General features: G+C 40.1%; 1 protein-coding gene across 2 annotated transcripts in view; it reads right to left on the bottom strand.

Moving 5' to 3' along the window:
- The window catches only part of PAX3 (paired box 3), an 88,743-nt gene that overhangs the window by 18,656 nt on the left and 54,147 nt on the right, over positions 1 to 15,940 (bottom strand). For both annotated transcript variants that reach the window (XM_036914035.2, XM_036914040.2), the window contains exon 5: positions 8,853 to 9,058. In XM_036914035.2, coding sequence (XP_036769930.1) covers positions 8,853 to 9,058 — 206 coding nt within the window. The remainder of the gene's footprint in view (positions 1 to 8,852; positions 9,059 to 15,940) is intronic.

The raw sequence follows: 15,940 nt of genomic DNA, 5'->3' as shown, positions 1-15,940 counted from the left end.
ATTACTTCTTCCAACAGCTTTAAGCACCTATAATACTCTGTGCCAGGCCCTGTGCTACACAGGTATATTCAGAAAAACTTGATGTAATAGAACAAAATGCCTTCAAGGAATTCAAAGCCCAAGTATGTTGTGTGAGTAGCTGCAGAGAAATGGCAATAATGGGGGCCACCAATGAAACTGAGCATCTCGAATGTTGAGAAACTGTGATATGGGGCCTTTCACAGACCCCATGATCTTGCCCAACTCTTACAGCTGCAGAATTTAAAAGTAGAACTTCGAGTGATTTTTTTTTCCAAAGTGTCCATGTGATGTTTCCCCCAAAGTGAGAGAGGATTACTAAAGATATTCTAATTCTTATATCAAAAGTTCATTGACAATGATACTTTAATAAAAAAAAAAAAGGTCATTGAAAACTTAATCTGGAGGCAGTGTGGAGTTGGAGGGATAAAGGGGTGTAAGATGATAGGGTGAGATGGGACTCCCCCCTGCAGTAGTCGGAGCTCCAGGCTTGTTCTCACGGAATTCACAGAGCTGTCCAGGCCACCAAAATAATGGCTCCAGAGAGGCAGAAACCCCATGTTTGAAAATGAAGAGAATGAGGAAAAGTTTGGAATGGAGACAGAGTTTCAACTCATCTGCAAGTGTGGCTATGACTTCAACAAGTTTGAAACCAACCGGTACAGGAAGCCAGAGGGTCTGAGAAAAGGTAAGGCTTCATTTCTTTATAGAGCAAAGTCAACAATTCTACAACTTCTTTGTAATTTTTTAAGTCATACATTTTAAAGAAGAGTGGAGGGAGAAATTTCTCCCTCCTGGAGTGAGAAAGCCCAATGTAACATATACTTTGCCAGGCATCTGCTTAAACTTTTGCTATTCACCCAAGCATGTGTCTGAAACAGTCTGGCCTCTGAGGCACGTTGTGAGATACTGGAAAGAAAAGCTGTTTGAACTTCCTCAAAATACTAACACTGACTACTCCTTAAGTTTCCAACAGGAAAAAAAGGTAAGTCAATATTTTCCCATGTTGATACATAATTGAATTAGAGTTTTACTTAACTTAATAAATTGCCACCTGCGATAATAGAACCATGAACACCAAGGGCTCGGTCTCAGGGCTGCATCCCTGAGTTCTCTCACTGCAAAGTCTGAGCATCTGTTACCATGCCTCCCAGAGGTATCAGGGTTAAAAAAAACTGTTTTCAGAGAAGTGCTTGCAACAAGCTGTGTTGGCCTGGGAGGCTGAGGGTAAGAAATTAGGGCAGAAGACATGCCTGAGTATGCTGTACTCTACCACACACTGTGGTCCTATTTCATATTCTAAAACATTGAGATCAGTGAAGGACAGCTGGCTCAGGTCACCTATCTAGACCAATCTATCTCCAGCCTTACATGCTGTCCTGGGAGGAGAGGTACATTTCCAAACATGCCGATGTGACTTCATTCATCCAGACTTACTATCCTCCATTCTACTGGTGAGATCCTTTATGAAGAACTCAGAGGCTTACACAGCTGTGGCTGTCAGAACATGCTGTCAGTCTCTCTGTGCCAACTTCCTTCTGTAACCTTTCAATAAGTAAACAAAGTTTAATTTATCCAGTGGGTGGCTATGCCTCATCACTCCATAAATCTCAACCTACTTTTGATTCAAGATCATTCTCACTCCTACACAACCCAGTTTTTTAAAAAGCAAAAATGTATTTGCTCATATACTATGTTTAAAAACATCGTAATTTTCTACAAATACCTTCAGAACGTCAAATCCAAAAGACTAGGGGTGACACCGAGTAAGAAGACACTGAGTAAACCCACCAGGAGTTGGATTGAGAAATTCTTATATTTACAATACAATATGTATTACATTTACAATAAAAGATGAAAAGAAATAGTAGAGAAGCAAATCTTTACTGAAAAACAAACCTTCAATAGGATACTCAAGAGTTTGCCAAAGGAAGGAACTTAAGTGTTTAAATTTAGGTTAAATACATCCAGGGGGCTACTTCTGAGAGAACCAGGGCTTACTAAGGACTGGCCATCATGTCTCTGGCCATTTAGCCAGATTTTTTATCATCATGCCATTGCCTTCTGCACCGCCTAGAGCCAGCTGTGACTGCCAAAAGAAGCATTAAAGGAAAAATGTACTGAAGTTACAAATTGGGAAGCCGTCTTAGCCTTCTTTCTGCTTTTAAATTCGTAAAAGACGTATCTCTAATTTTTAATAGGAAAAAAGGTGTCCTTGAAGTAACCTTCATTTTAAATACCCAAACTGACCAAGTACAGTGATCCTGGGATAGTCTATGGCCTCACCTTCAACTAAAAGTCAACCCCTTAGGACTCAGAAGTCTGAGATAACCCTTTCAATAGGCACCACTAATTCCCAACAATCAATGAACCATCTACCGAAGGACATATGTGAGTATATAACACTGAATAATTTCATTTAAAATGGGTGGAAGGCACGTATGACTCAGAGTCATGTTTGACTCTACAGTTACTAGAAACTCCCCCCTTTGTTTTGAAAAGAGTACCAACAGCAATAGAGCCAAACGGGTCTGTGGTGTTCTAGAGCAGAGTATGAGTGTTCCACCCATTTCTTAGCCAGTAGGGCAGAAAGAACAAGTTTTACAAAGTTAGCTGTGCACTGTTACGTGTAATTCTATGTAATTCTGTGAACTACAAGTCAGTGTAATTCCACTCTTCCTACACATTACCCAGCCTTCCACATCACACCTAGAATGCTAAACAAGTTGGGGCAGGAGGCATACACTGGTTGATAACTACTATTATCTACAGCTAATTGCTTATAATCGCTGGTATGGTATCACACCACAGCAAAACCCTCCCTCACAGCAAGTTTGTTTTCATTTGATGAACTGCAGCCTGGTTCATTTAAATCTGCCCCTGGGATTTTCCCCTACATGGATGTCTTTCTGCAGAGCCCTTCCACAAAGATATAGTCATGTCTTTTGGAAATGATCTTTAGATCCATTTCTGGAGTTATATAATGTCCAGCGATTTTGTTTTTTTGAAGCAAAATTAAACTGATTGAAAGATCATCAAAAAAAAGAAAGATCATCATAACATCATGATAACAAAGGAAATAAAAGATAATGAAATGCCACCCCTATGTTTACTGCAGCACTATTTACAACAGCCAAGATATGGAAGCAACCTAAGTGTCCATCAGTAGGTTAATGGATAAAGAAGAGGTGGTACATATACACAATGGAATGCTATTCAGCCATAAGAAAGAAACAAATCTTACCATTTGCAACAACATGGATGGAGCTAGAGGGTATTATGCTCAGTGAAATAAGCCAGGCAGAGAAAGACAAATGCCAAATGATTTCCCTCATTTGTGGAGTATAACAGTGAAGCAAAACTGAAGGAGCCACACAGCAGCAGCCTCACAGACTCTAAGAAGGAACTAGTGGTTAACAAAGGGGAGGGGTGTGGGAGGGCGGGTGGGGAGGGAGGGAGACGGGGATTGAGGGGTATTATGATTAGTACACATGGTGAGTGGGGGGATCACGGGGAAGACAGTGTAGCACAGAGAAGGCAAATAGGGACTCTGTGGCATCTTACTACACTGATGGACAGTGACTGCATTGGGGCATGGGGGTGACTCGATAATATGGGTGAATGTAGTAACCACATTGTTTTTCATGTGAAACCTTCATAAGAGTGTATATCAATGATACATTAATAAAAAATTATATTAAAAAAGATAATGAAACACAAAAGAAGAATAAAAATTTCACAAATGTTTCTCTTCATGGGCAAAATAAGTAACCAACTTGTTCAAACTCTCAACAATATAAGTAGGAGAAAACTTAGTACTTTAAAAGACACAGTAATACTCTTTATTCACAGGTGTGCAATGCAGACCAGGCAAAAGTTGAACGAATCCCAGCTCCCTCCATCCTGTATTATCTCTATGACTTTGAACAATTTGCTCAGTATCTGTGGGCCTCTGTTTTCTCATCTGCTAAATAGGAGAAATGAAAAACTACCTCACAAGATTGTGTGACAGTCAAATGACACGAAGCACTCAAAGCCCTTACAAGAATACCTAAGAGATATTAAGTGTTCAATAAACGTTAGCTAATAAGTAAAAATTATTCAGAGATCACATTGTCACCTCTGTCTAAAAAAAAACAAAGAATTAGAGCCTTGCTCTGTTTTCCTTGCTCTGTGGTCTACAGCCAAGGCCTTTTGTGCCCATGAGCAAACAGGAAGTGCCCAAATAATACCTTAAGTCACTGAAAGCCAGTTTGGCTTGAATGAAGACTTAGGTCAAATTTGCTTCCAAGTTTCATGGATTAGTGCTAATTACCCCATGGCCGTAAGCCTAATTTTGCCCATCAGTAAATCACTGGTTCACACTTTTGGTGTGGTCCTTAAAGGCAATCTAACATTATTCCAGATGGGTTATTTCAAATGCAATTTGAAAAATGGTAGTCCTTAGAAAGAGAATTCACAAATTTATAAAGTGTTTGGCTGAGCACTAGATTCTGTGACGTCTAATGAGACACCACAAAATACAGTGCTTTCCAAGTAGGTAAATTCGGGACACGCTGCCTGTCAGCCAGAACCTTCTCCTTCATGCCAAGCCCTCTCCTCCATCCCACGCTCTCCCAGCCCTCCTGTCATCACTGCCACCCCGGCTCTGACCATAGGATGGACAGCAGAGGGGAGAGAGCGTGGGTGAGGTTGACGAGCAGAAACGCCATCATGTTCCCATGAATGTCAGGGGATCACACACACGCATAAAGGCCCCTCACCTGCATCAGACACAGCCCAAGAGCAAACAGCACAAACTGGCAGGATAACCCTATTTTTGCTTCATTATGATGCTCGGGGCTGAATAGTCCATACCTATCTTAACTTCTGAACTCCACAGATTTGTTGGTTGGCTTTAAATCAATCCCAAATTACTGATGCTTGGAAAGTCCTGAGCGATCCTGTATCCTAGTTGTCTTTAACTGGGGGGCAAAATAGGAGGAGGTGATATTTAAGAATATGATGGAAGCCAGGGACCCTCTTGCAGGTTCACACTGGTGTGTACACATATCTATACACACACACACGACAAAGGCACAAAACTGTTGTACAAATCTCAAGTCCCCAGGTCTCTTCAAGCCCACTCACAATCATCCTGGTCGTCCATAGACCCAAACCTAACCCAACCGTATTTTTTAACTTAAAAAAAAAAAAATCCTGAAGCCCAGCAGAGTACAGCCGAATTAAGTGACTTGCTCAATCAAATACTAAAACCAAAACCCACATTTCTGAATCCTAGTTAAATGCTGTACCCCCCAAGAGCTTCCTCTGCTGTCTCCCTTTATCTTGATAGTAGACAAGAATGACACATGCCCAACTTGGGGAGTTCTTGGATGGAATATTTACTGACTTGCACACCATGCATTTTTGCAAGTCATTCTTCCCCACAAAACTTTCATGCTTGCCATCGTTTACATAATATCAGCTACCCAGCAGGGGAATTAGGCACGTCAGTGTTTGGTGTCCAATAATTCTTAGATAGTGAACTCAGATCTGGCTGTGATCAACACGACATAGCTACTGTCCAAACAAATTTTTATGGAATACTGACAAAGACCTAAGTTATTATAGCTTTAGTCTCATCTCTCTCCAGACCTCCTTAGAAATATTCTTCCTCAGGGAAAAAAAAAAATGGAATGTAGACATATTTGGGGTTTTTTTTTTTTTCACCTGGTGTTTGACTTTCCCAGGTGCCCCAAATTAAACTAACTCACACTTTCTGGCTATCACTCAAACTGAGGTGACTTTGCTACTGCTTTCCCAGATCTTCTAAAAACTAAAGGATTTTGTTCTGGCATTTTAATCAGTGATTAACTACTCCCTTCTTTTTCCTGCTGGGTTAAGTAAAAGATCCATATGCCGGGTGTTGTAGGGAATTTGTCAGGCTGTAGATCATAGCTGTGGTGCAAGACATGATGTGTCTCAAGGGAAGTAATGAAGCCATAAGGAATGTAAAGAGTCACCGGGTTAAAGCCACATTAGGACAGCTGCTAGGTTAATGAGGGCCCTGCTTTGGAGAGGAGGTCACTGTATAGAAAAATATGAACCGGTCTTTATTGGCTTGATCCCATGTCCTCTGAAAGTTAATGGGCTATTCTTATTCTCCTTTGACGGTCACTGAGCCAGACCCGAATGCTGGGCCCTGTACAAGCTGCTTGGGTCTGAGCTTTATTTTTCCCCCCATCTCCATGTCGGTCAAGGTGGGAATGAGACAGAACAACGCCGGACACTCTTTTCTGTTTTCTATCACTCTGTTTGATTTCTTTAAAATCGATGTGTAAATTTTGACTCTGAGTTTAGAGCTGATCTTTGATCTGTCTTAAAGACAGGCCCAGTCTGCAGGCTTGGCCATCCAGGAAATACAAGGGGCCAAATCCTGAAATACGGCGGGTATTCAATAAAGGTTTGCAGAAAAAATGGAGGAAGGAATGGACTTTACTTCACACTTACACCAGGTAATCATATAACTCTAATAAAAGCAAACAGAACTGATCCAAAAATATCCATATTTGTCACACTGTTATGTATATTATAATATGTACACTATATATATTATTCAATAATGATATAATATTTATGTATACATATTATTATGATTTGTGGTAAGTGGTGGTCATTTATAGAGAGGAACACTGTATCCCAGTGTAGTAAGAAGAGGGATTCAAGAGCTCCACCTGTAAAACACCTGCCCTATGAACATCAGAGTCTCTGTGACTCTGTTCACTTACCCTTCCACCCACCTCCGGCTTCCACAATCAGTTGCCTGTACTCCACCTCTGACTACCTGTCACCACCATCCTTTCCTTTCTGCCCCTCCTGCCACTGACCTGTTTCACGCCCACAGCCTCCACTGCCAATTGCAGTGAGTGTGTGTGTGTCCGTGTCCTAGCCTGAAACCCAAGGCCTGCACAGGATGTCCTGAGCCTAAATTTCCACTCACTCCTTCCTCCCACACTATCCCTCCCTATGCTCCAATCAAAGTGACCTACTCACTCTTCCTTCAACATGAGTGGAAATGAAAGAGCCCTTGAAATGTAACTCGCGTGCCTCCCACTCTGGGCTTACGTTCACATTCTTCCCTCTACCAATATCCAACCCTCCCTGTCCAAAAAATATTTAGCTTCGAAAGTCCATCTTAACTCTGCCATTTTTATGAGCCTCTCATGTACTCCAGCAAAACCTCACTCCTTCTTCTCAACTCCCAGAGCACTTTGTCTCTATCCTACAGTACTTACTATGTCGGCTTCATTTTTAAAATCATTTGTGTTTATTTTATTGCCCATATTACACCACAGCTCCTTGAGAGACTTGACTTAATTCACCTTAGCATTCCTCAGCTCTCCCAGCATAGGATGGTCATCATATGGAAAGTCAAGCTGAGTAAGACAATCCCTCTGACGAGGCTCTGCAGCCTGGGAGAAGCTGGCTATTTCTATAATAGGAGAGGAGATGAGCTGCATATGCGAAAGCGTAATCAATCTGGAGACCATGTCACCAGACTAGTTCATTGCTGAGTCCCCAGCCTCTCCCTATGAAAGTCAAGAATCTGAGAATAACACAACATTTCCAGAAAAAAACAACTTAACTTTGGAGTAGTAACAAGCTCCAGGATACCCTACGACATTTATAACCTTTCAAACAGTGCTTTACTGCCTTGAAGGGAAAGCTCATCATTAACAGAGGGAACTTACTCTAGCACGTGATAGAAACAGGTTACACCAACTTAGACTATTTCAGAGGGTTCACAGTACTTCTAAGAGTTCAAAAGATAATCTGCACTGTTCTTAAAGTAATATAGTTACTTGAAATGCTTCTAGACTACAAAACCCTCAAAGGTAGGGATTTTACCTTACACGCCTAAGCACGTTTCATAATTGAACGGCCAGAGAGGAAGTATATGAATCTTCTTTTCTCTATCATTTATTAGCTATATGACCTTAGATAGTTACTTAAATCGTCTGATTGATAAATTGAGGATATACATTGGGGATAAATTGGGGACCAACCTAGGATTTTAGTGACAAATAAATGGGCTAATTCATGTGAAGCGCTTACAACCGTGCCTGGCACAGGGGAACCACTCAAAATTTATTTACCATTACCTGTGTTCCACCCCCAAAGCCCATATATAGTTTCTGATACATCATAAGGATCTCTGAAATGATGAGTGAATAACATGAGTTGACACACTTCTGTATGTTACGTCCTATATAATTGCATTTTCCAAGCAACGATAACCGAAGTCTAAAATAAGAATGTACATTTTCATAAATAACAAAAAAGTTCAAGAATACAAAGAAGGCCAATAGATCCCATTTTAAAAATCTGTACAGATAAAAAAAAAAAAAAGACTTGTGTGGAACAACATAGAAAAGAAGCCAAACTGATCTATCCCATCAATAAATTTAATTGGACTTACCAACCTAATAAAAGAGAAAAAAAACAATGCCTTTCTGACTGGCTAGCCAAGTAAGATACTGCTATACAACAGACGTTCCTCAAAAAGAAGTGTCTCCGGATGGGGCACGGTGGGGAAGAGGGAGTTTGGATCAGGCAAATGAAAATAGAAAGGAAGAAAAGTTCGTGATAGTGTTACGACAAAGCAAAGTATTTTTCTTAAAGGCATTAGAGAGAAAGGTGGGAATTTTTTAATGCTGGAGGCTACAGTTCACAATGAAGCCCCATCCCTCCTGCATTTATTTTCTTGGTTTTAAAATAAGCTTTACATGAGAGGTCGCTTTTTGTTTCCTTGTCTGGATTGAAGCAGATGGTGGGCGTTTGGGAGGCAGTACCTGTACTCGGGCCTCGGTGAGCTTCGCCCTCTGAGCCAGCTCCTCCCTGGTGTAGATGTCTGGATAATGGGTCCTTTCAAAAGCTCGTTCTAGTTCTTCAAGCTGTTCCGCTGTGAAGGTGGTTCGGCTCCTGCGCTGTTTCCTCTTTAGCGGCAAATCTGGCTCAGAGTCGATGTCAGAGCCTTCATCTGACTGGGGTGCCGAGGCTGCAAGCACAGGAGACAAAGTGGTAGATAAGAATCAAAAGCCAAGTCTGACCACGCCTTCACACTCACATCCCAGCCCAGAGGCCCTTCCCAGCGTCTTCCTGGGAGCACCAAGCCCTTCTGTGCAGGATTACATAATTACATGACATTTAATCTCTACCCCACCCTGCCTTCAAGCCCTCCAAGGCAGAAATGATTGTTCTCTGCATCTGCATTTTCGGCTCATGAGCTCTTAGAAAACAGGGGCAAGCAAGCATTATTCCATTTTTATGGCCCTCATGCTTAGCACTTACTGAGTATTCCATTCGTGTCTAATAAATGAATCACCTTTAATTTGGTTCCTTATAAATTTTCACCAACTTTTATACCAAGACATCTGTTCATAGATGTGACTTTTTTTTTAATTCCAAAATTGTCTTAGTATCTAAAAAGGCAATCATAGTAAATTATTGCAGAATTCTTATAAATTTATAGACTCTACTGAGCCTAAAATAAAAATCATGTTTAAATTTAGTATATTACTACCAGTTACGGGGAAATGTTTTTAAGGAGAGTTTAGATACTGTTAATGCAAATCTCGAAAACAGACTCAAGAAAAAGCAAACATAGTCTAGTAAACTGTCTCTAAACTGAAGTTCAGAATCTGGGTTTCTACTAAATGGGTAGGCACTTTCCCAGGATAGCTGCCCTATTTGATGAACCCAGTGCAAAGTGAAAACGTGGGGCCCCATGTTAAAAAATTATTCAAGACGGTAACCACAGAGCATTAAACCCAACACAGGGCCCTTCTGAGCATGGGGCCCTGACCCACTGCACAGGTCACACGACCCCGAAGCCAGGCTGCCACAGCTCCCTCCCCACCAAAGCTTGAATTTGCCTGTCTTAGCATGTACCAGGGAAAGAGACCTTCCAAATTTAGTGTATGAGAATCTAGAAAAGAGAAGGAGGAGCTGGGAAGTTAATGGGAATTTGCATTAATGATACGATATAGCGTCTGTGAGCTTTGACAGTTAACAGAGCACCTGTTGGCCTAGAGGGTCTTCTGCTGTTTGCGCACATACCAGGCACAGGGCTCTGGGCAGGAGGGCAGCCTGCTCTCAGAGTTCCTGGACACGAAGCCAGCAGAGTGCTGTCAGGCCCCAGACCACGCACAGCACAGGCCAAGCGCCCTTGCACCTGAGCACATCCAAACACACTCTGAAAATTCCCCCAGATAACTGGGGATCCTCTGGAGGAACAGCTAGAGTGTACTGTTCACAAATGAGAGAGGACAGCCAGAAAACTAAATTATTAATGTCAACATCAAGGTATCGCATTTGCACACTCAGTCTAGTAGGATCTGGGGAAATGCAGATGGCATCAGAATGTAGTCTCTCCTATATTACTAATTCTTTTATCTTAAGCTCACACTTAACTCTGCCCTACAGAAATCTAAAATTTCATTCTATATCAGTATAAATTAGAAGCTGCCCCCAAAATGTGCACATCCAAAATAACCTATAAATATAACGTTGTTTTCTATTATTTTAATGTCTGCATTTTATTCACATTCAAACTGTGAAATTAAGAGAGTGAGCAATACATGGGACAAATTAAAGAAAACAAATAATTGAACATAAAAGCAAAAGGAAACTATAATATACAACACATCTACTGTATGTTAGCCTTTATGCTTAGTTTTCAATTAAGTTATCTAATTTAATATAAAATGGTCTAATTTAATATAAATCTTATTTTAGGATATTTTAATATTAACTTGAAAAAAGAAAACTAGACTTTCTTTAAATATGGGAACATTTTAAAGGAATATTAACATGCTAAGAAATATGCCATGCATTGCATTATAAACTTCAAACACTCCCAATACAACTTACATGTGTAAATGTTTGCTAAACATGAGCCAAATTAAAAGAGCAGCCATTTGTGCATAATTGTAGAACAGTGGTTCTCAAACATAAATTGCTGTCCCCCCTTGCACAGTTTCTGATTCTGTACGTTTTAGGTGGACCCTGAGAATTTGCATTAATAATACATTCCCTGGTGATTGATGCTAATTTTACTGATCCTGGATGACATTTGGAGAACCTCCTCTATAGAATATTCCAGATTAATTTTTCGTTTCCCTCTCAGGATTCCCCACATTATAAAATACTTCCTACACAATTTATCAAAACACTTGCTTCCACATATATATTTTTTAATTATAAATAATATTTTTCCCCAAAAAACAGAGTACTTATTCCCCTAACGAAACAATGCATCTCTACGAAATGCTTTCCTTCCATACTCCAGTTTCCAGTTGCCCTGACTCTTCTGTCTAATGTGAATTCAGGTGAAAAACTCAACAGCACCAAGGGCTGACGGAAAGCATCCTCTGCCTGTGAGAACCTTAAATCCTGGCTTGCACTTTCTCTTACCATGATCCCATTAGGATAAAAGTATGTGGAAATGTTCGTGTTTCCTTTGGGAGTCTCTGGGGTTATTAAATCCTCCCAAGTAAATATGATGTGCTATGCACTGTCAGGTCAATTAATCAAAATCATCTCTGGTATCTGAAGCAAAAGGGCCACTTAGATTTACAAGGACCAGTGAGAGTTAATTTTGAGGGTCAAGACCACTATGTTTCACCTTAACAATCAATATCCCCCAGAATTTAAACTCACAGAGCTCAAGGCCTTTCTCTGCCTTGCTCACTGTTGGAAGCCTTGGAACACAGTAGGTGCTCAATAAATACACTCCAAATATTTCAAGAGACTGAAAGAGCCAGGTAAAACTTAACTTTCGAATTAACAGTGATTTCTCTGCCACCACTTTACATCTTTACATGGAAATCCTGCTCTTAAGAGCCTCCCAACATCTATTTAGAAAATGTTGCAAGTACTCGCATACCTGTATATTTCTGGGGAATAATCATCCATCTTTTCCAAAAGGATTGTGATTTTTTTAAAAAGATGAAAAATAAACAACAGCTACTGGTTAAAAAGATTCTGGATTTCTCAGAGTTCAATAAGACAGCCTTTATCATCAAAAATAAAATTTTATTTAACAAGCTAACAAATCACTACTTTTATTTCTAGGCTTTTTATTCAAAAAAAGCCAGCAATCCCAAGGTTGCAGGTTAACTAGGAAAACCTCCATACAGTATCATTTCAAAAGACACTGAGGAAGTGATTTGCCTGATCTTTATGCTGGAAAATTATCCGAACCAACTGATCATTTTTGGCAATATGAAGCTGCATTCTTACAAGTTAATTTTAACTTTCCCCCATCTGTAAAGCCCAAAAGGATGTGGTGTGGGCTTTAAAATATCTGAAGTCAGCAACCCAAGATTAATCTACTAGCTAAGAAATCCTAGCTATTTCTAAAAATAGAAGTACTACTATTTCTTACAACACACAATAGAAATAAAATTCATTATTTACACAGAATATGATTTACAATAATGTCTTCAACTTGAATCACTGTTTTTGCCAAAAGCAAATCTAAAATGTAAATACCATTTTAATGCAGAAAAGAAATCATTTTGTGGAACGGTTATCTATTTTACATACTCAACCTTACTCATAATAGAACAAATTAGATACAATACACAAAGTATCTAATCTTGCTAAATACTACACCAAAGTAAAAACAAGATTCTTTTCAGACAGCACAACAGAATGAAATTTTTTTCTGTAAAAAGTATCTAATGCTATGACTTGGAAACTGTAAGTAGCATTAGCAAGACAGTTATCTAGATGACTTAATAAATATAGCAACTAAATTAAATATAATGTCTTCAATAACACAATCTCTTTGGACTATTTCTATGGTTCAGCCTTAAAATTAAGGGGAGATTTTCAATTCCATTGAAGATGCTCTTATCATATTCTACACAAGCCTTCACAAAGTTTGCTTTATTATTCATTAAATAAAGATATTGACCCCCAATTTGAAATTCCAGAATAGCTCCCACAAGAAAATCCATATCAGTGCATAATGCACAGCAGAGACCCGGAGAAGTTATTCAGATCACAGCTAGGGAAGCAAGGATTTGACCCAGGACTATGGGACTTCAGAGGACACACTCTCTTTCTCTCTTCTAGCTGATGTGATCTATAAGCACTGAGCTCCTTCATCTCACACACTCTCACACACACACACACACACACAGTTCTTTTGAAAAGGAATACCAAAAACAAATCAAAACAGGAATTCCAATCCAGGAATTCCATTCAACTGATTGCGGCTGCTCTCATTTGTCCCAAATTTTCAAAAACTTCATTTTCAAATGAAATTTACAGAAATACAACAGTTTGATCAATATCATACACCAAATCAAAGACAATTTTCAAACTGAATTTAATTCAACAAACACTTATTGAACTCTTTATATACTCCAGTATAAAGGATAAAGTATTAAGAAATTAATAAATTTGCCAAGATATTAAATGGATTGTTTAAGAAATCAAGCCAGTCAGTCTGACCATTTGCAGTCTCCCTTAAGAATGATCACAGACCCTTGGTCCTAAGATCCAGGGTCAGTCTAGAATGTACTATTGATCACAAGCAGTCAAACTGATCACTCATCTTGTATCTTTTTTAAAGCCTTCTCTTTTGGTATTAAAGACATCTTAGTGAAAGGGTATCAAGAGCATTAAAGTAACCTCAAATTCTTTTTAGAAAAAAATGTAGAAATAAATAACCTGAAATCTGTTAGAATATTCAAAAGTTATTCAGCAGAAACCCCAGAGTGGTCACAGGAAAATGTTACCTCTCACCAGGGGCTTGAGTGTTTCAACTCTGTGCTTTATATCTCAAGCTAAGTTTAGGTCTTAGGAGCCAAATTTTTAGTTCTCTCAGTGACTTCGCATGAACTCCCAAGATGAACTTTGAGAAAATGGATATTGTCTGTTTCAAAAGAAAAAAAAAAAAAAGAGGATCACGCATAGTCAACAATCATACCCCACAGGATTACAAATTTTTCCTTCGGAAACAAATCAACCGGGAAGAGAAGGCCACAGTATTACCACCAGCGGCCCAACCATGAAGTTTAATTAAAGAAGGAATTACAGAATTAGAAAGTATGTCTGTGTCCGTTAACCCCTGGTGACCTCTTCTGTAGCCTGAGGAAATATTTCATCCTCGTTAACACCATTATACATGAGATCTTACCTCAATTTTATAGGGATTTAGTCACATGGAATTCTATAATTACTGGTTTCCAGACCAATATAACTCAGAGATGGGAGACAGGCAAAAAATGGAGAAACAAAATAATGCACAAGCATGAATTTGGCACACTGTCTTTCTTCTCAGCAAGACCTTTCATTTGAATAATTAAAGAATCAAAACATGACAACCATTTAAAGTTTATGTTTGCCCCAGATATAATACAATGCCATTTACAGACATGGAATAAGGTGGAGGAGGGGGGAGCTCCCTCTGTGGGCTTTGAGGGTGAACTTCCTTAGTCTTCTGTCATTTACTCTAAGATGGTCTCAGACCCAAACAGATGGTCTTCTGTCCCTACTGCTCTTTCCAAGCTAGACCTGCCAGCATTTGTACTCAAAGCTGTGTTTCACTGATTAGGAAATAATACAAACAAAAATAGTTTCTGACAGCTGCACGAGATCACCTTCCCCTGGGTCTGACAGTTGAAGGGTACGGCACAGGTATATTCCGTAAGGTCTTCAGCCATTCAGCTGGAAGTTAGATTCACTTTCTTGGCGAGTTGCAGAATGCCTCCTGTGTTTGTGAGTCTTACCACTCAACATGAAGGGGACAGTGGGACAACGAACTGTTTTCTGATCTCAAGTGGCCCTTTTACATGGAGAGAGATGTGAATGGCCTCTCTCGTGTTTACTCGGGTGAAAGCCTGGAGGAGTGAGGCAAGACTGATATTCCCTCACAGACCCAGAGTAAATGACAAATGACGTTTTCCCTTTGTGATCTTTGGGATTTCTGTTGACTTATTTGGAGGCTTTTGTTGGATCCCAAGAAATGGCCTGTGGCTGAAGCCTATTCTACCGATTTCCACGCTCCATCTGTGGAATCCATCAACGGGGCATTTACCCTCATTCAGGGCTCCTGACACCTGCCTGGCAGGGAGCAGCAGACACAAAGGAAGCTGGGGTGGATGAGAAAGGGGAGGTTGGCTTCTGTTTTTTTTTTTTCCAGAGGAGGGAGGAGGTGGGGGAGGTTGAAATGGATGCACAGTAGGGGTTAATCCAAGCCAGTTGAGAGGCTTCAGCACCTGGAAGCTTCTCTTCCACATTAATTCATGAGCGAAGAAGTAATCGGCGATGTTATTTTTTTCACGTGTTTTTAAAATGTGTATGTGGAGAAAAGAAAAGGTACACAGATGAAAGGCACAAATCAGATTTCCAGCAAAATCCAAAGGTAGATCTAGAAAGTGTATGACCTAACAAACCACCAAAGCGATAAATGGAACCTCCCACACTTCCAGCCCGAAGAGGATTTGAGTCATTGTTATTTTGTTAGTTGAGAAACTAGGAGAGATGGTTTATAACCTCATCAGTGGTCTATTTGGGAGTGAGAGGGGGTCTTGTCTTTTTATTGCCTCTACACTTTCTCCCCCAAAAGGTGCCAGCCCCAGAATCTTCAACGACAGTTTACGGTAAGGATATGCTGGACTTTCTGGTGGAAAGGCTCTTTTAAGAACACCAAATCTAATTAAGATCCTCCAGCCACTTACCGACTCTGGTCCCTGCCCCTGCAGTCCGCGTTTTGGGGCTACAGAAATGTAACGCTCTTCCCTCCCCCTCTGACCCACGTTCTTCTCTCGGAAGCCGCCTTCTCACAGCACGGGGTCATTAAAAGGAAAATAAGCTCCTGCCAGGTTGGTGCTAATCAAAATAGCACAAATAAACTCTGACACTC

This window comes from Manis pentadactyla, chromosome 6, assembly GCF_030020395.1.
Source record: "Manis pentadactyla isolate mManPen7 chromosome 6, mManPen7.hap1, whole genome shotgun sequence".
Lineage (NCBI taxonomy): Eukaryota > Metazoa > Chordata > Mammalia > Pholidota > Manidae > Manis > Manis pentadactyla.
Note: the sequence above shows the minus strand (reverse complement) of the source record. Positions and strands in the feature narration are given on the sequence as shown.